This window comes from Equus przewalskii, chromosome 20 (genome assembly GCF_037783145.1).
Source record: "Equus przewalskii isolate Varuska chromosome 20, EquPr2, whole genome shotgun sequence".
Classification (NCBI taxonomy): domain Eukaryota; kingdom Metazoa; phylum Chordata; class Mammalia; order Perissodactyla; family Equidae; genus Equus; species Equus przewalskii.
In genome coordinates, this window is record NC_091850.1 from 9046061 (window position 1) to 9071638 (window position 25578).

Here is a 25578-nt window from a genome sequence, read left to right on the forward strand (position 1 = left end):
TTAGTAAGAGGATAATATAAAACTATAAATTTCACTGTTAAAGGTAAATATGTAGTTAAATTCAGAATACTCTAATGTTGTAATGGGGTGAATAAATCACTTATAACTCTAGAATAAAGGTAAAAGACTTTATAAAGGTAAAATACACTGTTATAAATACAAGAAGTTTTATGTAAGCCTCATGGTAATCACCAAACAAAAGCCTGTAATAGATATCCAAAGACAAAAACAAAGGATTCAGAGCATACTACTACAGAAAATCATCAAACTGCAAAGGAAGAGAGAAAGAGAGGAATAAAGGAACAAGACAAACAGAAAACAACAAAATGGCAATAATAAGTTCATACTTATCAATATTTACTTTAAATGTAAATGGACTAAATTCTTCATTCAACAAGATAGAGTGGCTGAATGGATAAAAAACAAGCTCCAACTATATGCTATCTACAAGAGACTCACTTTGACTTTGAGGACACACATAGGTTGAAAGTGAAGGGATAAAAAAGATATTCTATGCAAATGAAAAAAAAGCAAGGGTACCTATATTTACATCAGACAAAATAGACTTTAAGCCAAAGAGTGTATCAAGAGACAAGGTCATTATACAATGACAAAGGGGTACATTCATCATGAGGATATAACCTTCATAAATATTTATGCACCCATCATAGGAAGACCTAAATATATAAAGCAAACATTAACAGATCTGGAGGGAAAAATATACAGTGACCTAAGAATAGCAGGTGACTTTAATACCCCACTTTCAACAAGGGATAGATGATCCAGACAGAAAATCAATTAGGAAACACTGGACTTCAACAACACATTAGACCAGATACACGTAAGACATATATACATGTCATTCTATCCAAAACCAGCAGAATACACATTTTTTTAAATGCATAGGGAACATTCTCCAAGATAGATCATATGTTGGGGCACAAAACAAGTTTTAATAAATTTAATAAGACTGAAATCATATCAAGTATCTTTCTGGACCACAATGGTATGAAATTAGAAATCAATTAAAAGAAGAAAACTGGAAAATTAACAAATACGTGGAGATTAAATAACATGCTCCTGAACAACCAAGCGGTCAAAGAAGTAATCAAAGAGAAACAAGAAATTATCTTGAGGCAAATGAAAATGGAAACACAACATATCAAAACTTATGAGATGCTACAAAAGCAGTTCTAAGGGGGAAGTTTATAGTGATAAATGCCTACGTTAAGAAAGAAAGATAGCAAATAACCTAACTTTACATCTCAAAGAGGGTAACTAAAAAGAGAACAAAATAGACCCAAAGTCAGTAGAAAGAAGGAAGTAACAAAGATCAGAGTTGAAATAAATGAAATAGTGACTAAAAAGACATAGAAGAGATCAATGAAACCAAGAGCTATTTTTTTAAGAGAGGAAATAGATAAATCTTTAACTAGACTTACCAAGAAAAAAAGACAGGGGACTCAAAAACTAAAATTATAAATGAAAGAGGAGACACTATAACTGATACCACACAAATACAAATGATTGTAGGAAACTACTGTGAACAATTATATGCCAACAAATTGGACAATCTAGATAACATGTATAAATTCCTAGACATACAACCTACCAAGACTGAATCATGAAGAAACAGAAAATCTGAAAAGACCAATTACTAGTAAGAAGATCGAATCAGTAATCAAAAACCTCCCATCAAAGCAAAGTCCAGGACCAAATGGCTTCACTGGTGAATTCTACCAACACTTAAAGGAGAAGTAATACCAAGCCTTCTCAAATTCGTCCAAAAGCTGAAGAGGAGGAAACTCTTCCAAACTCATTTTATGAGGCCAGAATTACTCTGATACCAAAGCCAGACAAGGACACTACAAGAAAAGAAAATTATGGGCCAATATCCCTGACAAACATAGATGCAAAACTTCTCAACAAAATATTAGCAAACTGAATTCAACAGCACATAAAAAGGATCACACACCATGAGCAAGTCTGATTTACTCCAGGCATGAAAGAATGGTCCAACATCCATAAATCAATCAATGTAATATGCCACACTACAAAATGAAAGATAAAAATCACATGATCATCTCAATAAATGCAGATAAAGCATTTGACAAAATTCAACATCCCTGCATGATAATAACTCTCAGCAAACCGGGTTAAAGGGAATATATCTCATCATAATAAATGTCATATATATGACAAGCCCACAGGTAACATCATACTTAACAGTGAAAAGCTGAAAGCTTTCCCTCTAAGAACAAGGATAAGATAAGGATGCCCACTCTTGCCACTTTTATTCAACATAGTTTGGAATTCCTAGCCAGAACAATTAGGCAAGAAAAAAGAAATACAAGACATCCAAATGAGAAAGAAAGAAGTAAAATTTTCTCTGCAGATGACACGATATTATACATAGAAAATCCTAAGGACTCCCCTAAAAACCTCCTGGATCTAATCAACAAATTCAGTAGATGCAAGAGACAAAATCAATATATGAAAATTAGTTGCATTTGCATACACCAACAACAAACAATAAGGAAGACATTAAGAAAATCCTATTTACAATAGAATTGAAAAGAATATAATACTTTGGAATAAATTTAATCAAGGAGGTGAAGGAGTTGTACACTGAAACTATAAGACATTGATGAAAGAAATAGAAGGCAACACAAATAAAAGAGATGATAGTTCCTGTTCATGGATGAGAAGAGTTAATATTGTTAAATGTCTATCCTACGCAAAGTGATCTATAAATTCAATGCAATCCTTTTCAAAATTCCATTGGCATTTTTCACAGAAATAGAAAAAGTAATCCTAAAATTTGTATAGACCACAAAAGACCCCAAATAGCCAAAGCAATCTTGAGAAAGAAGAACCAAGCTGGAGGCATCACACTTCCTGATCTCAAACTTTAAACTATAGTAATCAAAACAGTATGGTATTGGCATAAAAACAGACACATAGATCGACGGAACAGAATAAAGAGCCCAGTAATAAACCTATGTATGTATGGTCAATTAATTTTCAACAAAGGAGCCAAGAATATACAATGGGGAAAGGATAGTCTCTTCAATAAATGGTGCTGGGAAAACTGGACTGTCACAAGCAAAAGAATGAAACTGGACCCCTATCTTACACGACTCACAAAAATCAACTCAAAATGGTTTAAAGATTTGACCTTAACCCCTGAAACCATAAAACTCTAGAAAAAAATGTAGCAAGTAAGCTCCTTGACAATGACCTTGGCAGTGATTTTTTGGATTTGACATGAAAAGCAAAGGCAACAAAAGCACAAAGAAACAAGTGGGATGACATCAAACTAAAAGCTTCTGCTCATCAAAGGAAACCATCAATAAAATGAAAAGGCAACCTACGGATTGGGAGAAAATATTTGCAAACCACATATCCAATAAGGAGTTAATATCCAAAAAACAAGAAACTCATACAACTTAATAGCAAAAACACAAATAGCCCAACTAAAAATTGGGCAAAGGACCTGAATAGATATTTTTCCAAGAAAGACATGCAAATGGCCAACAAGTACATGAAAAGATGCTCAACATCCCTAATTATCAGGGCAACGCAAGTCAAAACCACAATGAGATATCACCTCACAGCTGTTAGCATGGCTATTATGGAAAATACAAGTGATAACAAATGCTGGCAAGGATATGAAAAGAGAACCCATATATGCTGTTCTTCGGAATGTCAACTGGTACAGCCACTCTGGGAAACAGGATGGAGTCTCCTCAAGAAATGAACAATAGAACTACCATATCATCCAGCAATCCTATCTCTGGGTGTATATCCAAAGGAAATGAAATCATTATCTCATAGAAATATCTGCATTCCCCTGTTCACTGCAGCATTATCACAAAAGCCAACATATGAAAACTACCTGTCGACAGAAAAATGGATGAAGAAAAGGTGGTTTGTGTATATAAATACATATATGTGTATGTATATATATAACGGAATACTATTCAGCCTTAAAAAAGAAGTAAATCCTGTCTCTTACGGCATGTATGAACCTGGAAAGCAGTATGCTAAGTGAAATGAGCCAGACAGAAACAGAGAAAGAAATACTGCATGCTATCAGTTATTTGTGGAATCTAAAAACAAACAAAACAAACCAAAAAACCCTCATAGAAACAGAGAGTAGAAAAGTGGTTGCCAGGGGCTGAGGGATGGTGGAAATAGGGAGAAGCTGGTAAAAGGGTAAAAACTTTAAGTTATAAGGTGAATAAAATCTGAGGATGTAATGTATAACATGGTGATTATAGTTGATAACCCTGTAGTATAACTGAAACTTGCTAAGAGAGTACAACTTAAATGTTCTCTCCAAAAAGAAGGTAAACATGTGAGGTGATGGTTATGTTAATTAACTTAGGGGGGAATCCTTTCACAATGTATACATACATCAAAGTATCACATTGTACACTTTAAATATCTTAGAATTTTTTTGTTGTCATTTATACTAAAGCTGGGGGAAAAAAGAAAAAAGGAATGAGCAACCTTCCTTAATCTTTAAATCAATTCATAACCTTCATGGGGTGACGTTGGGAGACATTTATAAATATATGGGAGCATTTTTATTTGCTACAATAAATGGGGGGTCTACTGCTGGTCAGGTCTGCTAAATGTTCAGCAGTGCTGGGTTAGTCTAATACGACGATGAACTGTCCGGCCCAAAAGACCAATAGAGTCCTTTTGAGAAACACTGCAGGGGTCACTTATTTAACAATTTTAACTTTTTGAAACCAAATAAGGAATTAAGAAAATGACCTACAGGTGGTTAAATTTGTAACTAAAGTTTGTTATTAGATAAACCTACCTTGTCAGATCATGGCCCAGACAGGGCATCATTTAAGTAGCAATCTATATTGAATAAAAAAATCATTCGTATCATTTCTAAGCATACAAATAGAAATTATTAGAATAATTTGGTGAATAATTTATGCTGTGAGTTACATCATTTGCTAATCAATTTTATAAATATGTGTAGTCATTTAAGTGAATGAAAGGAATATACTTTCTAATTTTTGATTTATATAGAGATTTTATGTCACTGGTTGTTAAGTATTTTGAAGATCATCCTGATAGGAAATGTTGTTCAGAAAAGTCAGACTCCAGTAATTTAATGACAACTCAATTTAGGAAAAGGCATTTTTTTTTTTTTTTAGATTGGCACCTGAGCTAACAACTGTTGCCAATCTTCTTTTTTTTAATTTTTCTTTTCTTTCTGCTTTTTCTCCCCCAAACCCCCCAGTACATAGTTATATATTTTAGTTGTGGGTCCTTCTAGTTGTGGCATGTGGGATGCCACCTCAACATGGCCTGATGAGTGGTGCCATGTCTGCGTCCAGGATCCGAACCAGCAAAACCCTGGGCCGCCGCAGCAGAGTGCACAAACTTAACCACTCGGCCACGGGGCTGGCCCCAGGAAAAAGAATTTTATCTGCTTGAGATATTATTTAGCTCTTGAGAGTTAAAAAAAGAAAAAGCACTATTACTTCAGATTCATTTTATCCTTTCAAAGCTCTGCTAGTATTCCTGACAAATCAGCATCCATAAGACAGGAAGTCATATTATCAAATCAGCCTGAAAAGCCTCATATTTGGCCACCAGTTGTTTGTACAAATTCTTTTAAAAGTGAACTCTTAACCTTATGTTTTTTGGTTCTGTGTGAAGTCTTAAGACTTACCACATAAGGAATGTAGAATAAAATATCTTAAAAGCATAATATATATATTTCAGAGAGAACTCAAGGTTTCTAGTCACTTAAACTGTTTCTTTTAAATTCTCTTTGGAATACTTTGAGAAATTATCCTTATGGCCTTTCACTTTCTCAGACCAGGAAAACGTAACAAAAGAAAAAGCGGCCCTGTGCCATATATTATTGTTTTCTTTCATTGCTATTTTAGGAAAAAGGATATTTAAACGCAGTATTGAAGAAAAAATTAATGGAATGGAAACAATGTTTTCAGATAGATTATATTTTCAGATTACACTATAAAATCTATAATTTATATATAACCTTGTTTTATATCCAATCTTCCTATAAAATATTTCAGCCCATCAGAAATGCAGGAGGCTGTATATATATACATATATATATAAATTTTTGTTTTGCTGAGGAAGATTGGTCCTAAGCTAACATTTGTTGCCAATCTTCTTCTTTTTACCTGAGGAACATTGTCCCTGAGCTAACATTTATGCCAATCTTCCTCCATTTCGTATGTGGGATGCCATCATAGCATAGCTTGGTAAGCAGTGTGTAGGTCCGTGCCCAGGATCCGAACCACGAATTCCAGGCCACCAAAGTGGGCGTGTGAACCTAACCATTACATCACCAGCCCAGCCCTATATTTTAAGTGATAATATAATAGAGTAGCACCTCTATTGTATTACCAAAAGAATAGTTCATAAAACAGTAATATCTAAAATTCCTCAACAAAACCTTGAATTATTACAATACAGTCTTAGAAAAGTTAAAATACGTAAGTAGAGTAGGACTTTGCTATTAAAAACCATTTCATTGTCAGCACAGTTATGAAGTTTTTCTATTTTAAATATCTTAAGCTGCTTTGGTTAATTATATCACAGGCCTGATACTGGTAAAGGTAAAGATTTGAAGTTTTAATCTGTTCTGCTGTTGGCAAGTTTTCAATAGCAAATTACAAATCTGGAAACATCAAAACATTTTCATATTATCCTATTAATTTTAATGAGTGAATACTGTAATAGCTGTTAAATTTGTGGGTATATATCTCATTTCATATTCACTTGTTTTAAGTCATAATAAATAAGTCCTTTCAAGTCATGTGCACTGTAAAGATGAAAGATGCAACTACAGCTATGGTATGGTAAATCACGGCAGTAGCTCTGACAGTTGGCAAAAAATGTCTAGAACTTTCAAGCATATCTTAAGATCACTAGCATACTCCTCATGGACCCAAAGGAAAGAATTTGGGACTGGCCCTTCTCTCTTCCCCAGATACTTGTTACCTTTTTATTGGAACTTCTTTTTCTCTCTCGAGACTACCTTGATAACCATTTTAACTCACTTTCCTCTTCTAACAGTAATTTTTTCTTACAGATGAAAAAACAGGCAAATATATTTAGTGCTTTGTATACAATATGGAAATACTAAACACTTTGTGGTCTCCCATATCTTATAGCATTTTCCCCAGAGAGGTGTTCTCAGCATATTGGCTAAACTCTAATTTGTGCAATTACTTGCAGGTTTCTTAAATTTGCTCTGTAGTTTCAATTAAATTTGTACTTGCTATCTAAATGGACAATTCCCATGCACCATTAAAGTGTCACTATACTATGCCAGTATAACTTCATTTCAGTGTAAGACAAATTTCATTCATCTCCTTTATTTATAGCACTGTATTCCACCTGATTAATTCATTATTCATAATAATTCAGGTATGTTACTGCCTGGAAGTCAGAGTATAACTAAAAGGACCTTTCAAGGTACCTTTCCATTCTGAGTCTACAATTCTGTTCTGCTATAGAGTCACAAGTCCTAGCAGCTTCTACAGCAATGTATTCTAACCCTGGTACTTTGGCTGCACATTGGAACCCCCTGGGGAGCTTTAAATACTACTTATGTTTGGGACCCATCTCGAGAGATTCTCATTGGTCTGAGATATAGCCAGAGTACTGGGATTAATTCAAGGTCAGAGTGTGAAAGAACAGAAACTAAGACCCAAAACTACTTTGCTTCAAAAAGCAAAACAAGGGGCTGGCCCAGTGGAGTAGTGGCTAAGTTTGCATGCTCCACTTTGGTGGGTCAGGTTGCACAGGTTCAGATCCCAGGTGCTGACCTATACACTACTTGTCAAGTCATGCTGTGGCAGCGTCCCACATACAAAATAGAGGAAAACTGGTGCAGATGTTAGCTCAGGGGCAATCTTCCTCAAGCAAAAAGAGGAAGATTGGCAACAGATGTTAGCTCATGGCCAATCTTCCTCATCAAAAAAATGGCAAAAAACCCCCAACAAAACAAAAAAAAACCTTAGCTCTTCTCTTCCCTCATGCAAAAAAAAAATTTTTTTTCATCTGTTGATGTAGGTTGAGGATCTTGGAATTTTCCAAGATGAGATGAAAGTGCTATTTCATAATAATCATCTTATTTGTAGTTGCTCCATTTTAGGAAGCCCAATTCCTGAAATCCTAGATAAAGATTATGAATACTGAAGGTCATCCTTCTTGGAAGTTCTTTATCTTTTTATTAGTATCACCAAGCTAAATGCTCACTTGATGAATGAAATGAGTCTGAGTGGTTTACATTTTACATTCCTTAAAGAATAAATGATGCAAACTGTAATCTCCCCAGAAGCTGGTTATTTTATGTCATTTAGAAAAATATATTAACTGTGCAAATATAATCATAGTCTGCAAAAAAAATCAAAACAAAAATTCCTTTCATAACTTAAGGATTCTTTTGAGTCTAAAATAAATTTATAAGATTTATGTACATTTAAAATAATGGCTTATGGAGGGCTTTTGGTCAGTAACATGAGTAATGTCTGGTAATTATCCAATCTTTAACTTATATGAGGAAAAGCAAATTGTTTATAATTTGTTCTTTTTGCATCTGTCATGACAGGTGTTATGAGTGTTCTTGGTTGGAAGTGACTCAGACTTTAAAGAGAAATTCTAGTTTTCAAATCATTCATATTGGACCATTGAAGAAAATTTCATTACACAATTACTAAGACTATAGATTGCATCTCTTCCATCTATCTATAATTAATAAATTTTAAATTTATTTTATTTAATGAGCACTTTCCTGTTACTTTATTTTTCTCTTGTATAAATATTGGGGTTATTATACTGCTTCCTGATAAAGTTATGCATGGAGGCCTGAAATACTCTGGTGGATACATTTATCTTTCCCAAAGGAGAGACTGTCCTCAGGGCCAAGCAGCCAAACTGTAAATACATCCCTGTTTATCAGGAAAAGAGACAAGATGCAGAGTGATTGTATATGTGCACTTATGCTGTGCACTGCAGAACTCCAAAGAGCACCCCTCACAGAGACAACTACATAAAAGGTGCTTCCCGGAGCTGTGCAGTGTGGCATTCCTGACTTCAAAGCTCTCATCGCTTTCCTAACTTGGAAGAGTCTAGGAGGTGAGCTCAGGTGGATAATCCTCTGTGAGGAGGTAGGCCAGAAACTTCTTAGGGATCTGTAAGCTGAAGATGAGTACAGTAACCTTGCAAACTATATCATCTAGATGCAGGAGAATGGACCACTAGCCAAATGAGAAACAAAACACTGCATCGTTAGTATAGTCAATCATAAGGTAATTTCAAAAATCCAAGGCTTATGGTAAACTGGCTTAAAGAATAAAGGGTTTCTTGTTCCTCCTGTAGTCTTCATCTCGGGATCCACGTACAGAGTTAAGAGGTAAAATTAAGCCTGCAGACTGAATTTTCAAACCACTTACTCAATTAGCCCAGTTGCATGAATGAAGTAGAACTCAAAGAAGTATGGCAAGTTTCTATCATTCAACCTATAAAAGGCAGAAGAGAATGAGGACAATGGATTGACTAAAAAAGGCCCTGCTTGGGTTCAACAGAGGAGGTGCAAGTGCACCTATTGTGCTTGAGTATAGGAAGTAGAAGTGGAAGGAAAACAGGTCATGTCACTCCAAGGCAGTGACTTTGAACAAAGAGACCCAGCCACTAATAATATATGGCCCAGTGATTGTCAAGCCTCAGTGTCAATTTTATTCTTTTTTATAGCTTTCATTTTCTATTGACATGGTCCACCCTTACAACTATTTTGCCCATCTTTTTCTCTATTTTCATTATTTTTTTTTCTAATAGTTATTTCAAAGTCCTAGTCTGCTAACTCCAACATCTAGATCATTTGGGGGATCTGCTTCTATTTTATGCTTCCTCTCTTGATTATTGGTCACATTTTTCTAACCTTTGCATGTCTCATAACTTTTTATTGCATGAATGATCCATGCAGAGTAAAGTAGATACTTCCCTCCAGTTAGGGAAAGCATTAGTATTAAGGAAAGCATAGTATTAAAACTGTGAGCTCAGGGCCAAGGTCAGGTGAATGAACCTCTCCCGCCATGAGAATTTGTTTCCAGTGCTAATTTCAGAGGTCCTGTGGTCAGCGGGTAGGTCTTAAATATATGTGCATATGTATACATTTATGTTATATATTCAACTGTCTGTAACTGAAGGTAGCATTTCCTACTAACATTCAACTTCATATGGATACATAAGCAACATCTATATATGAGAAACATTGAGAGGGATGGAATTTGTGTGTGTGTGAGAGAGAGAGGGAGAAAAGGAGAGGGAGAGAATAAAACTGCTGGTAATTTTAAAAATAGTTATGAAATGGCAATATTTGAACGAAATGTACAATTTGTATTATAATTCATTGCATCCATAATATAGATGCAAAAGGTGTCTTAATTTTGAGTCCATTGCTCAACTGAACTATTCAGCCTTAGAGAGAGACCATGGGTTCAGTGACCCAACACCAGAATAACACTGGGTCATGTGAAAAGGAATGGAAACATTCTAAATAAATGTGAGCTAGCACTTTATATCTCTTATCAGGTACTAGTTGCACTGCTGACTCTCTCAATCTTAGTGTTTTCCCCTGAAATATTTACCATTTCTAGGCATATATCTTCAGTTTATTCTGTCAGTGTCTAATTGACATGGTTTCCAGCCCTGCAGTATTTCTGAAACAGGCAACCAGGACCTAGAAACTAAGTTCCATGAGAAACAGTTGAAGGAATATGGATTATTTTGTGTACGGAATAAAGACCTGCAGAGAACATCAAATGTGTCTTCATATATTCAAAGAACAGTCACATGGAGGAAGATTAAAACAGACTTGAACCAATAAAAGGAAACTGTAAGAAGGCAGATTTCATTCAACATAGAAATTTGTCTGATAAAGTTGTTAAAATAGACACTTTTTTTAGGTAGTGAGCTCCCTACCATTACATGCGATAAGCAAAGCAGAGTCCAGAAGTCCATTTCCGAGGGTGATTGTTGAGGCTGTTCTTATATTAGTTGGAGAAGTTATATTACGTGTCCTTTCTAACTCTTGAGAATCTATAATTTTACATTTTTAGTGGGACTGCATGTAACTACTTGCTTTTCAAGTAGTTTATGATAACATAGGGCTTTTAACTGGGTCAGCTTCTGAAATAAATTTTAAACTCATAAGTAAACCCTAAGGCAAAAACAGGGCCTGATTCTGTCACTGGAAAATAAATAGAAAGAAAAAGACACCTTAGAATTCATACGTCCTTTCAAAAAATTGTCTTGTGAACAAAATCATTCCGGTTTCAGAGGAAATGTAAAGGTTAATGCACTTTCTGTTCAAAGGCAGCACAAAGTCTACAGCATGTTTTAAAATCTCTCTGACTTACCTCTAACTTTCTCAGAAGGGAGATTTCTGGGTTATCTTCAAACTCCTGTTGTTTGAGTATATACTGTTTTGTCTTCTATTAGAGACAAGCATTCTTTTTCATGTGGATATTCCTTCATTTATACTGGGCAAGTTTAAACTTGCAGAATCAATCTAACACCTTCAGACACACTAATGACCAAATAAAACAATTCCCAAGGCTTTTACAAGAAATGGATGGATTTGTCATAAACATATCTCAGGCATCTGCATTTCAGTCTTATGCTTTTATTACAGGCAGAAAAATTAGGACATGGATTTTAAATTATAATTTTTTTCCATTTCTTTAATTTGAGTATGTATAGGAAAAAAAAATCAATAACGTGGAACTTTTTTTTTTTGGCAAAAAGATCTTAGTAAAACCTCTTAGCTAGGTAGCTTTACACACACACACACACACACACACACGTAAAATTGGTTTCGGTTGCTTAGGGAAGTGACTAACATGGCATGACTGGAAATCATGTCAAGTGGATACTGATAAACTGAGGATGCAATGCCTAGAAACGGTAGATATTTCTGGGGAAAAAACTAAGACTGACAAGTCATCAGTGCAACTAGTACATGATAAGAGATGTAAAGTGCTAGAACATATTTATCTAGAATATTTCCATTCCTTTTCACATTACCCATTTTATATATAAAATATGTATCTGTAAGAAGAAAAAAGTTAAAATATGTCTGCTTACTTATCAATATCTCCAAGACACTACTTGGTAGGGTGAAAAGGAACAAGTCTATTCTAGGTAAGTGTGAGCTAGCTTTATGGCTGAATGAATTCAAGAAGAGTTTATATGAGCTTCATTGGTTAGAAAATCTAAAGCTATGTTAAAATGTTTTGTTTTGTTTTCCTGGAAAGAACACTAATTTTGTGGAGCCAAAGGCATGTATGGGAATGTCTATTCTTTCCTATGGGATCCCCCTTCCCATCTTACTTCCTTCGACCAATCTTAGAAAACTAAGGTGAAAACAAACTTTTCTTAGGGTAACAATTAACATGGCATGGATGGCATGATATGTTGAGTACTGTGGTATAACTGTGGGAATCACAGATCTCAGTTTTCAAATATGATCCTAATTTTATTATTTTTAATCAAGATGATTCAATTAATATCTAACTAAATGTGGTTTATTCTTATGAAAAATAATTAGAAATGAAGAATACAAAAATAATACACGTAATGTATAAAATTACTGAGAGGAAAATTTATGGCCTTAAATAATAATTTTTAAAAAGTAGAAAGGATAAAATTTAATGACCTAGAAAGCCACCTTAATATGGCATAAAAAGGATAGAATAAATCCAAAGACAGTAGCATTAAGAATTTAATAAAGATCAGAAATTAATGCAATAGAAAGTAAAGATACAAAAGAGTCAATTTAAAAAATTGGTTATTTAAAAAGAATGATAAAATTGACAAATATCTAGCAAGATCAAGAAAAAAACAAGGGTATGGGTAAATAATATTAAGAACACAAAGAGAACATAACCATAGATGCAGGACAGATTAAAAGATAGAAACAACTTTTTGTGAACAAATTTAAAACAGAAAAAATGAACAAATTCCTGGCAAAAAGATAAATTACATAAACTGACTAAAGAAGAAATTGACAAAACAAAGACAGCATGTAAAAAGGAAACATAGAGGCAATCTTACTCATAGATATAGATGTAAAAATCCCAAACAAAGTACTAGCAAGCCAAATACAGCAATGCACAAAAATGATCAAGTTGAGTTTATTCCAGGAATACAACAGCAGTTTAACATTAGAAAATCTATTATGATCTATTAATATAATTCAGTGGATTAACAGATTGATGAAGTAAAGTCATTATGATCATTTCAAGAAATGCTGGAAAAAATTCACAAAATTAAAAATCCATTCAAGAAAAAACTATTAGCAAACTGGAAACTTTCTTAAAACCTGATAAAGGGTATCTACCTAAAACACTGAGCAACAATTTACTCAATATTAAGTACTAAAAGCATTCCTCGGGCCAGCCTGGTGGTGTAGTGGTTGAGTTCGCCTGCTGTGCTTTGGCAATCCCGGGTGTGTGGCTTTGGATCTCGGGCACAGACCTATACATTGCTCATCAAGCCATGCTGTGGTGGCATCCCACATGCAAAATAGAGGATGATTGGCACAGATGTTAGCTCAGGGACAATCTTCCTCATCAAAAAAAAAAAAGTATTCCTTTTAAAATCAGAGATACTGCTATCACTTTTTCTATTCAAAATCAAACAGAAGTCCTAGCTCAGAAAGTACAGCAAGAAAAAAGAGAAAAAAGTATATGTATTAGATTGAAAGATATAAAACTGTCTTTATAGATAAGACAGATATTATTGTCTTCATTGAAAGCCCCCCAAACTCTTAAATAATTAGACGTAAGATAATTTACTAAAGTTGCAAAATGTGAGATCAATATCTCACAATTACATTTCTGTACAACATCAGGGAATAGTTTTAAAAACCCAGCATCACTGTATAATAAATATTCAGAAAAGTATTATTATTTGAAGAGAGATAGGCATGAACTCTCTATAACACAACATAAGAGGTAGATTCTAGATAAAGACCCAAATGAGAAAGGTAAAACTATACAGTTAATATAAAAAAAAATCTAAGAGGAAATTCTTGCAACCTGGGAATGGGAAAGAACTTATTAAACAAAACTTCAAAGCACAATGATAAGGCAAAAATAAGGTGTGTTTAATTACATCAAAGTTAAAAATTTCTTTCAATGAAGGATACCATGGGCAAACAACATATAGATGATAAAATGGTATAAGAAATTCATAATGTCTAAAGCTGACAGGGGATATCTAGAATATACAAAAAATTCTGGGAAATGAATAAGGGCAGAAAGCCCCTTAGAAAAATGAGGAAAGCTGTTACAAAAGAGGCTCCAAAAGACTAACAAGCATTTGAAGGGATCACAAACTATTAGAGATCAGATATGAAAATTAAAACAATAACAAGGATTCCTAATTCCCATTTTCTGCCAATACTTGTCATTTTTCATACTTATAAGTTTTCCCAACCCTCATTCACTGTTAATAGGTATCTGTCCTGGTTATTTGGGAGAGCTGTTGGCACTGTTCAGTCAAGTTAAGTATACTCATATTCTGTGACCCAGATATTCTGCTCCTGAGTTTATACGTCAAATAAATATTCACATGGTCCATACTAGGATATTCATTAGTGTTACCTGTAGTGGCAGGGAGCTGGAGGTATTCTGGATTCCAGTCAATGAATAGATAGATAAATGTAGTAGATGCACACCTTAGTAGGGCATTAACTAGAACTCACAGAATAGAGGTACACATAGCCACCTGAATGGATCTAAAAGCCTAGTGCTAGGTGAAAAAGATAAGAAAGAGTGTAATGTATAACAAGACCATTTCCATAAATTAAAAATATATGCACAGAAAACAACAATACACTTTATATAAGAATACAAACAAAAAGATACATATTAAATAAACCCACCATAATGGAAAGTAGAATATGGGGATAAAAGGAAATGAATGTGCTGACTAGTGATGATGATATGCCATAAATTAAGAAGTAGAACTGGCACAATTCTCTGCACTTAAGGTTCAGAAAACAAGAAAAGAGGACAACAACATAGCAAGTACATAGTAATAAATCTAACCAAAAGATGTATAAGACATTTGTAAAGAAAATGATAAAATTTCATTATAAGACAATAAAGATTTAGAAGATCTACATAAAAAAAGAGATTAACCAGTTAGTGGATAGGGAAAGTTATTACTATAAAATGTCGATTCTCCCCAAACTGACTCATACATTGAATAGGACGTCCCTTCTTCAGTCCAATGTAGCTTTTCATGGAACTTGACAAGATGATTCTAAAATTCAAAGAGTACCAAAAAAAACAAAAAAACAACCCAACAGCCAAGACACTCTTGCAGTAAAACAAGTTTGAAGGGGGAGAACAAGACTTATTATAAACCTTGAGTAATTAAGACAGTATGGTATTGGCACAGAATTAGACAAAGAGACCAATGGAACAAAATAAAGACCTCAGAAATAGATCAACACTCATGGAAATTTAAAAGATGACAGATTAGCACTGTGGATCAGTGGGGAAATGATGAATTATTTTCAATAAATGGTAGTTGGAAAAAATTAAATAGGAAAAAAGCCAAAAAGTAATTGGATCCCTACCTACAACACAGCAAAAAAACCCAAAAAACAAAAAACCCCACAAACCCAGAAAACAACAACAACACAAATCAGTTCCATAGATCTTTAAACTACTTGAAAAATACAGAGAAAAACATCTTTATGCTCCTGAGGATAGAGAAGAATTTGTTAAGGCAAATAATACACACTGGAAAGATAATGGAGAAAACAAAGAACTACAGTTCATTAACAGACATCATACAGTAAAAAGACAAACCACAACTGGGAGAAGATAGCTGCCATTCATATAATTAGAAGAAAAAGAAGCCACCAGAACGTATTTTAAAACTCTCAAAAAATCAAGAAGAAAAATACAATCAATAGGAAAATGGACAAAATTCACAAAGGAATTTCAAGGATAAAGAAACTCAATGGCCAACACACATATAAAGCTATGTTCAATCCCCACTAGTAATCAGAGAAATTGAAATTAAAACCCCAATGAGATACCATTTTATACCTATCAGGCTGGCGAAATATAAAGGGCTGAAAATACCAAATGTGGTAGACAAAGCTGGTGATAAATCAGTCCAGTCATTTAGGAAAACGATTTGGTTTAGGTAATCAAGTTAAAGATGTTCTTTTGTTATGAACCTACCTGTTTTCTACTGACATTTATTCTAGAGGAACTCTTATGTTCCAGGAGATATGAAAAAAATGTTTATAGCAGCACTACTTATAATAACAAAAAACTGGATAACTCAATTGTTCATCAACAGGAAAACAAAGAAATCATGCCTTATTTACATAATGGGCTATAGTATAGCAGGAAAAATAAATGAATGTGGCTACACTTACTGAAATGGATGAATCCAAGAAACATAATGCTGAGTGACAAAGCAATTGCACAAGAATGCATACATTGTTACCATGTAAAAGTTCAAAATCAAGCAAAATTAACATATGTATACTCTTACAAAGAAATGAGAAATACAAAATTCAGAGGAAGCAGGAAGCAAAGGGGACATACAGAATGTGCTTCAGTAATACTGGTAACTGAGACATCCGGTTAGTGATTAAAATCCTATGTGCGGTTTTTCAGGCCCGACCACAGGCAATTATAGAGGCTTTACCTCTCAGGCCTCACAGGGGAAACCTGCCCGCCTCCCAGCAGACTTGATGTAGAGCCAGTGCATTACAGTCTCTGAAGGCCTTGCTGTCAAGGTCTCAAGCCCCCTGGCCAGTGATGCTTTTTGACATATTACATCACTAGTCCCCCTAATCCCCCTAGTCCCCTGTATTCCTAGCTCCTTTACCTGAGGCCTTGGGCAGAGAGCTTCTTCAAGTGCCTCTGCTGAGATCTCTTTAGAGGGGTAGAAGGGGGGAAAACCTTGAAGACACTTTCCTCCACTTGAATTAGTATCCAGTACTTCTCTACTCCTAGCCCTTCCCATTTGCCACCCCACCCCCCAAATAAACCCCCCACACTCCTCAGAGCCCATAAAACTGCTGGTGCCTTTTGTTTGGGGCTCCCTCATCAGTGAGAGTCCCCCACATCTGTGCTGATCCACCTGACCCTGGACTTGTGTTCCACTCCACAGGGGAGAATGAAACGGGGCAGTAGGCATTTCCTCTGGTTTTAGTCTCTTGCTAATACCACTGCACCAAGTGATTACAGGCGCAACTCTTTCAGTTTTGGCTGAGCCTGATAGCTCAGCTCAGCTGAGCTCCTGACAGCAATATATTTCTTAAGTTAGGGTGTGTAATAAAGCTACTTTGAACCTCCTCTATAAAAACTTATAAAAAGTCAAGTTGTATGGAACTTCTATGGGGAGGAAAGATAAGATGAAACAACAAAAAGCAGCTGTTTAAATTATAGCTTCAGTGCCCCAGAATACAAAAAGAAGGAAATTGTGGGGTTATCAGAAAGGTGCTTCATTCTTTTCAAAATTTGAGGTAAGGTAAAAAGTAGGATACCAAGGAACCTTAAAGCACATAATTCATATTATAAATTTTCTCTTCTTTGGCATGAAATCCTCTAGGTAAGATTGATTTTCTTACATTTGATTTCAAATTATATTTTGGGCTAAATGTGATATATCTTAAATGTATCTATACCAAATCTGTAGATAATGAGTTTCCACAGTTACTAACCACTCTGTAATACGTGCTCACATAATATCCTTAAACTACTTTTTCATTCAAACCTCTGTATAAAGTTATATTTGTCCTTAAACTTTTTGGAAACCTCAGAGATTTCATACATCAATTTATTTTTTGCCTCAACTACATAGGCTCTGTTTCTCTCTCCTTTTGGTCTATGTCACTGCTGTACTGATTTTATCGGTCTTCTTATGTAGAAGTCCCTCTTGTTCTCTGAAAAGCATAGTTCCCCACATCTGAACTTTTCCAACCAGACCCTGTAATAGCATAAAGGGGCAAATACTAAAACTGCATAGTAGTTCATGCTCTGACATATCATGGTTTTATAAAAGATGAAATTATATTTTATGTCCGTACTGTATAATCATTATACAGTAACAAAGTCTTAAAGGTGAAAAAGGTATTAGAGATTGTCATGTCCTTATTTTGATAATTCCTTACATCTATATAGTGTTAATTAGTTATAATTTAGAATGTGCTTTCACATTACCTCATTTGATCCTTACAACAACTATATTAATTAGGTGGGCCAGATATAATTATTCCCATTTTAAAGATCAGAAAACAGAAACAAAAGACGGTTTCTTCATGCATGTGGTCATGCAGCCAGTTGGACTGGATTGCAGAAATTGGTATTCCCAGTCCATTGTACACCACTGAAACACTCTACACCAAGGCTCTGCCACTTTCTACCTGCCCTAAACTTGCAGACAAATGTAAAATATTAAAACTAAACTTAGCTTATGATAAGGTATTATTAAGAATCTTTATAAAGAATACTAGCACTTTGGTCAAATATAGCTTTTGTCAGATCTGTTACTTTTGAGATGAATTTCTTTACCTATATATTAAACATTAGTGACAGCAAGGCAAAGTAAATTTAATCATGAATTTCTCTCCAGTTCTACTCTTACTGTATAGTCTTCATAGGTACACTTGTAGCTCTCAGCAAGGAGATAGTTAGCAAAATCCTTACTTAAAATTGATCAATACAGAAACATGCTTCCACTAACATTTCTAAGGAAGGAAGAAAACAGCTTTAAAAAGAGACCTTGAACAAAGTTACCAGACTTTTTTTTTTGCATTAGTTTCCTTACCTCCAAAAAGATGCAATGCTTTCCTGCAGCTTGGTAGGGGCCATTTTGCACAGCTGGATTTCTGAAAGCTTTGTTTTATTTTCAAATATTCTTTAGTAAAGAATGTTTTTGTAGCATTGTTCAGTTCTAGGGTGAAACAAAAGAAAATAGTATTTTTAAACATTAACTTGAGTAAAATGGCAAGAACATGAGGAATGACTGTTGTAGTATTTTGATAATAAATTCAGACCTCTTTAAGACACTGAAGACAAAAGTAGAGTCAACTTTTTTAACTCAAGCAAACATAACTCCCCAAATTCACATCTGATGCATCTTTGATATGCCCACACACATAACAAACGTCTACCAAGTAGCTCTTATATCAGATACTAAGCCAGATTTGGGGGATACAGCGATGACTAAGACATAGTCCTTGCCTTCAAGAAGACTTCAGACTAAAAGATGGGATAAACAGGTAGACAAAAAAAGGGGGAATCATGTGTTATGGGTGCAGCAGTAGACTAGCTAGAGTGCAACTCATAGCTCAAGAGTGATAAGGAAAAGGAAAAACTCTTTTAGAACTTTTTACTTCATAAGCTCTTTATTTCATTCTGTATATGATGGGTTGAGCATTTACTGAGTCTAATGCTGCTGATTCGAGGAAGTTTAAAAAAGGTAGAAAGAAATCCTCAACCTCTCAGAAGCTTGCTAATGAGTTAAAGAGAAAAAGAAAATATTCATGTGAAGTAAACAGAGACCAATCAGAGAGAACACATAATGATATTCACGTTAAAAAGTAGAAAGTCTCCACATATGAGCCACGGAAAGCAAGGCATGATCTGAGTCAAACTGTTTAATGGAGAGGTTCTCAGAGGCCAACGCAGAGTTAGTTACTAACTTGAGAAGTAAACTAATCTTTCCATTAATGGTTCCCTCCTACTTTCATCCCACAATTATTACCTGTATGATTTACTCAGTTTCCATCCTACTTCAGGTTTCAAGCTTCTGCTCAAATCAGTTACATTAAATTTTCTGTTTTTCTTAATTATGCCCTCAGATTGACTCTTATCTAAGTAATTCACAGGGAAAATGGATTCACAAAGTTTACATTTAACAAAAGAAACCATGTAAAAAATAAATAACTCTAGGCAAGTGAGGTTATGTATTAAACTTGTAAGTCCTTTTAACTCTCTTCCCCATTCCATATCCAAGAACCAGTAATTCAGGCACACAAGTTAGAGAAAAAGTAATTTGATAGTCTGTATACTCATTATGTATGCTGGGGGTTGTTATAACTAGTGAATTTTTTATCCTTTATGTGTTTAATAGTTAAATGATGTCAGGTTGGATACTCTTGCAGTGTTTTCTGCAGCAATGCCACAGCTGTTTTATTAAAACCCACTTTGCCCATTGCCAGTGAAGAGTCCCTTAGTGTAAGAGATGGTCATGGCACCATCCCTGGTTAAAATGACTCAATCAGTGTCATTCATACTGATGAAGAGAATGGAAGAAGTCATCAAATGACTTATAACACATTTACTCACAGTAACAACCATCTTCTTGCAGGACTTACCCGTAAGCAGTAATGAATGTAATTCAGGGTATTCTCTGAGAAATTGAAAATCCCATGAGATAAGCGGTATTGTGTTAACAATGAACTCTTGGACAAAATGACTTGCAACTTTCTAAATGCCCTTAAAAATGATACCAGTATGGTGAGTAAATGAAGATTTCACATGAGAGATAATATAAACCAAGATGAAGAGTTTGCACCTCAAGAATTCTTATTCCTCTTCTTTCTCCTCTTCCTCTCCTTTCCCCCTCCTCCTCCATCTTCTGGAAAGTTTTAGCTATGTTCTAAAATGCTGATGCAATAACCAGAGGATACCATTGCACTACTCCCTCTTATGCTGAAAACTGATTTGGACATGTAATTGAATTCTAGTTCACCAGATCGAAAGAACATTCTTGTAAGAGTCATCCAATAACTGCAGTTTAATACTGGCCACAAACCAAACTTTTCCTAGAGGGTAGATGAGAGAAGTAAAAGTAATAATGATGCCTGTGATATTTCTGTTTCCTAGTTTCAAGGAACTTAATACACAATGCACTTTTAACCTGTATAATAAACCCATATGATTAATGCACCAAAGCAGGAAAGAGTTCATAAATATATTTATAATACCTAAGAAAATTACAATCAGAAGAATTACTTTATTAAAATGTGCAAAATGAGATGGGTGTTGTACCTACCACATTTTGTTGAACATACACACTGGTGTCCATAGCATATTCTTACCAGACTGACAATTTTCAAAGATTTTATTTACTGTACTTGACCTGAAAGACTTTTGCAGAAGAGAGGATCCAGAAGCCCTTGTCCTACCATCGCTGGCCCAAATAAGAACTGACTTCTAATACTTTTTAAATGTGGGACCTTCCAAAAGTCCTTGAACTTTTCTTTGTATTGTCTGTGCTATCTCCTACAAACATTTATTTTGTACCTGCGGTGTGCCTAGCACTTTGTTGGTCTAGCCAGGAATGTAGAAATAAATTAAATATAAGTCCTGTTTGCAGGACATTGTAATAGATCAGTGATTCTAAAATGCCTGTCTATAGCCTGGCTATGCACCAAAATCACTCAGGGTACTTGTTAAAAAGACAAATTCTAGGACCTTGCTCAGATATATTGAAGCACAATTGCTGTGGATGTCACCTAGGAGTCTGTGCTTTCTACAAGCTCCTTGGGTGATTCTGATGCACAGTCAGACTTGATAACCACTGGATGAAATGATCTTAAATCCGTTTCTGTTCTAAAATTATTTTAATTTATTTAAATACGTTAAACCTTACCTCACTCTGCTATAAAATGTACAAATCTTATCAAAGGATGTTGTTCTTTCTATAGAACTGTTTTCCCTCATTCTAGTGGCATTTGAATTTGGAAATGCAGGATTTGGCAACAAATAAAATGTTCAACACTACATTTTTCAAAATTACCTGGAAGAAGCACTAAGAAAAATCTGAAGGCAGAGCAAGACGTAGGGCTTGGAGTAAAAGGTGATGAAAACCACCTTTATCTCCTTCTCTGCCAACCCTACCTACTAGGAAGTAAACGTTTCTTGTTACAATACGTACTAACATGTATTGGAAGTAATCAGAATTGTTGAATATGCTAGAAAAAGACAAAAACCTGAATATCCTGGAAAGATTCTAAAGTCTATTCAAATGGCACATTTAGTTAAATGTGGTAGCAGTACTGTGGAAAGAGCAGCATCTCTATGTGACACTATCACTACAAATGTAAATGATTGTCAGGATAAAGGAATTCTAGTCATCTTGATTTGGCTGAGTACAAGAGTCAATTACCAACTACATAAACAGATAACTCAAATGGTCATGGAGTGTATTACCTTGAGTTTCATTGTATTATATTACAAACAATAAAATAAGGACAACCACATAAATAGGATAATTTTAAACTATAGGCAGTGTCAATAGGATGCTGCAACTTCGATTTCAGCTTTATGCTTAAATGTTGAACAACTAATTATATTTTATATTTAAACAACTAACTATATTTAAACAAATATTTGTCAATAATAATTTCAAGCATTCTGCTAAGTGCAAGAGTTAAACTGAAACAGGCATAGCATTTGCATTAAATCTTATCTAGTAAGACGGTAATCATAAAGTTATGAGGTAAGTGCTATGATAGGGTTAATTCAAGCCTTAGAGTCTTATTAAGGAGGGGAATATGATAAAAGCAGTATTATAAATATACAGCACAGTCATTTAAGTGGACCTAGTGGTATTGTCTTTTTTTACAAGGCTAGGATAGGGACTGACCCGGTGGTGTAATGGTTGAGTTTGTGCACTCCACCTCAGCGACCTGGTGTTCGCAGGTTTGGATCCCAGGCATGGACCTAGCACCACTCATCAAGCCATGCTGTGGCAGCATCCTCCATAAAATAGAGGAAGACCGGCACAGATGTTAGCTCAGTGACAATCTCCCTCAAGCAAAAACAGGAGGACTGGCAACAGATGTTAGCTCAGGGCCAACTGTCCTCATAATAAAAAAGGCCAGCATATACATGTCCAGCCATCTCATTCAGATTATTAAAGGCCTTGTTTACCCATTTAAAATTACTTCTCATTATTATGAGAGCTTTTTTCCCAACAATTTCCTTCTAAGTTCTATGTTGTTTGATATATAAAATTCCATTTTTCCAAAGATGCAATCTGCAAAAAGTGATCTGACAAAAAGGAAATTTGTAGCATGTTATAATTAACATAAAAAAGACTACTTCTCCAAGAGTTTTGAATTATATATACAGGATGGGTCATGACTTTGAGTGGAGATCCAACTCTCCCTCATTTCAATAAGTGCTGTGCATGTTTATTCACAGGTATAATTTGGTTCCAGGAGAGTAATGTACAGTAAAGGACATTTGCAAAGAGTGGACAAGACTGGGAATCAGAGTCCTACCTAGTCCGTGGGTACTTAGGTAAACAAAATAAACTTTACCAGCTGATTCTAAATCTTCACTTTTTAACACAGCTTTTAGTTTAGTAATTTCTTGTGAGATGATCTTTAGGACTTTAGATTAGTTTTGTCTCACTCTTATCCTTTAATATGTTGACTTTACTATTTACTAATTTCAACCATTTCAATCTAAAGTAGTTTTCTTTGTATTTTTGGAGAGTAGCACAAGTGAAGTTGAGTTAGGATGCTGTGTCAGGGAGATCTAAGATCCCTCCCTTACACAGGAATGGAGAAGGGCTAATATATTTGGCATGTGAGCTCACTTTACTGCCTATCAATGAAAATCCACAAACTGTCTTAAAACTATCTTCAGGGCTTCAAAGGTAATGCTTACCTTGCACCTCTAGAAGAGAGGCAAGAAAGTCCTGCTTGCAAGGGACCCTAACTCTCCTGGGGAAACTCATTTTGTACCTATGTGAGGCACCCAGAGATGCTTATTTACTAGGGGAACAACACAAGATAAAAAAAACTTGAGTCTGCTCTTTATAGCTTGTATTCAGTAAAATATGACTAGTTTGATTCAAAGAATTAGCAGTAATTTAAGTGTTAGAACCAGCTGTTCAGACCTGGCAGGTTCTCACCCTGGGGTGCCTGCAGGGTCTACTAGTAACTGCATGTCCTATAGGATTTGGGGTCAAAAGGAGCTCTGCATGCTGGGAAAGGAGAGGCCAACCAGGAATATGTCACCTAATACCAGTGAGTATTCATCTACGTAGTCTCTAAAAGTAAACTTCAATGTGACTTTCATACTCTTTCTCAGTGAACAGTTCAAAGTTAAAGTCTAGTTTAGGAGTTATTCTCCAGCTAAATATGCAGTCTGATGACAGAGGCATATATAACAGGAACAAACTAAATCAAAACCAAAAATTCTCTATTTGACACTTTGTCAAAATGGAGTTATGGATTTTACCATGTCTGAGTCATTATAGAATGTAATTTATGCTTAACTGATATTAATATTTATGAGTTCTTATTTTGTTAGCTAGATAAGCTATAGTTAAAATTTTATCCATTTTAATATAATAATTCCATTTTGTACTTGGTACCACAATATTTTATATTTATAATATAATTTTTGAACCAGAATATGGAAAGAGTTGTTGAAGCATTTTTTAACCCTTTAGCCCAGGAGAAATCTGCTAGTACTGTAAGACCTTTTTAGGTTAGAGCATTTATCCAAACTTTCACCTCAGGCAGTTGTGTTTACTCTGTGCTTACCAATGCCCTTTAATGGCTTTGGAGCATTGAAGAATTGTTTCAGTAACTGTTTCATTACCCAAGAATAACTAGTTTCTCTCTGTTACAGGGATAATAAGGCCAAAAGGAAATCTATTAAATTAAGCCAATTCAACCATTAACACTTATTGAGCTCTTTACTAAGACACATAAAAAATGCTAAGTACTTTATATTGTTATGATGCATACTGTTGTTATTTTGTATGTAAAGTTACACTTTAAGATTTAGAAAAAGGCTTTTGAAAGCCTATGGATAGGAATATATTAGTGGATCCTCAAAAGGCTATCTAGCATCCATCCTGGGCTTCAAAGAATCCATGATTCTCTCTGTTTTCTGCGTGAAAAGAAATAGGACTCCATTTTCTCTGCCCACCATGATATTCAATGCTGCAGGTTGGTTTATTTATTTCTTTTTCAAAACAATCAAAATAAAACATGCCCATGGTTTAAAAAAAAATCCAATGGTATAGAAGGGATTAAGAAAACAAAACATAAAACAACAATGACCTGTCCCACTCCTTCCTATCTCTAACTCTACTCTCAAAGCCCAGGGATTGTTTAAGTGTTTCTGTTTTCAGTTTTTTCTGGAGACTAATCTTTAAAAGTGTAAGTCAGTGTTTACAAGACTTCGTTTGCAAAACACTGGCGATGTGTGAAATGATTTTGGGTGAAATTGAATATTAAAATTTTCATACTTATCTATTTATTTTAATGTATATTAGAAGAAATATATAAACTAGAATATTAAATACATAAATTCACAAATATATTGCTAAAGATGAGGCTCAAGCAAGTACTTAAGAAAAAAAGTGTGTTATACGAAGAAAATCTTTAAGTAAAAAAATAATTCAGGTGGTATGTGGATACAGTAAAAAATGTAAAGGTGGTATGAAAATGACAGAAGTTTAAGAAACACTGCTCTAAATATTATGTTT

At 34.7% G+C, this 25578-nt stretch overlaps 1 protein-coding gene across 29 annotated transcripts in view; it reads right to left on the reverse strand.

Annotated features, from left to right (window-relative positions):
* RNF180 (ring finger protein 180) overlaps positions 1-25578 on the reverse strand; it is a 276981-nt gene that overhangs the window by 19494 nt on the left and 231909 nt on the right. For all 29 annotated transcript variants that reach the window (XM_070587474.1, XM_070587482.1, XM_070587472.1 and 26 more), the window contains one exon: positions 18883-19008. In XM_070587474.1, coding sequence (XP_070443575.1) covers positions 18883-19008 — 126 coding nt within the window. The remainder of the gene's footprint in view (positions 1-18882; positions 19009-25578) is intronic.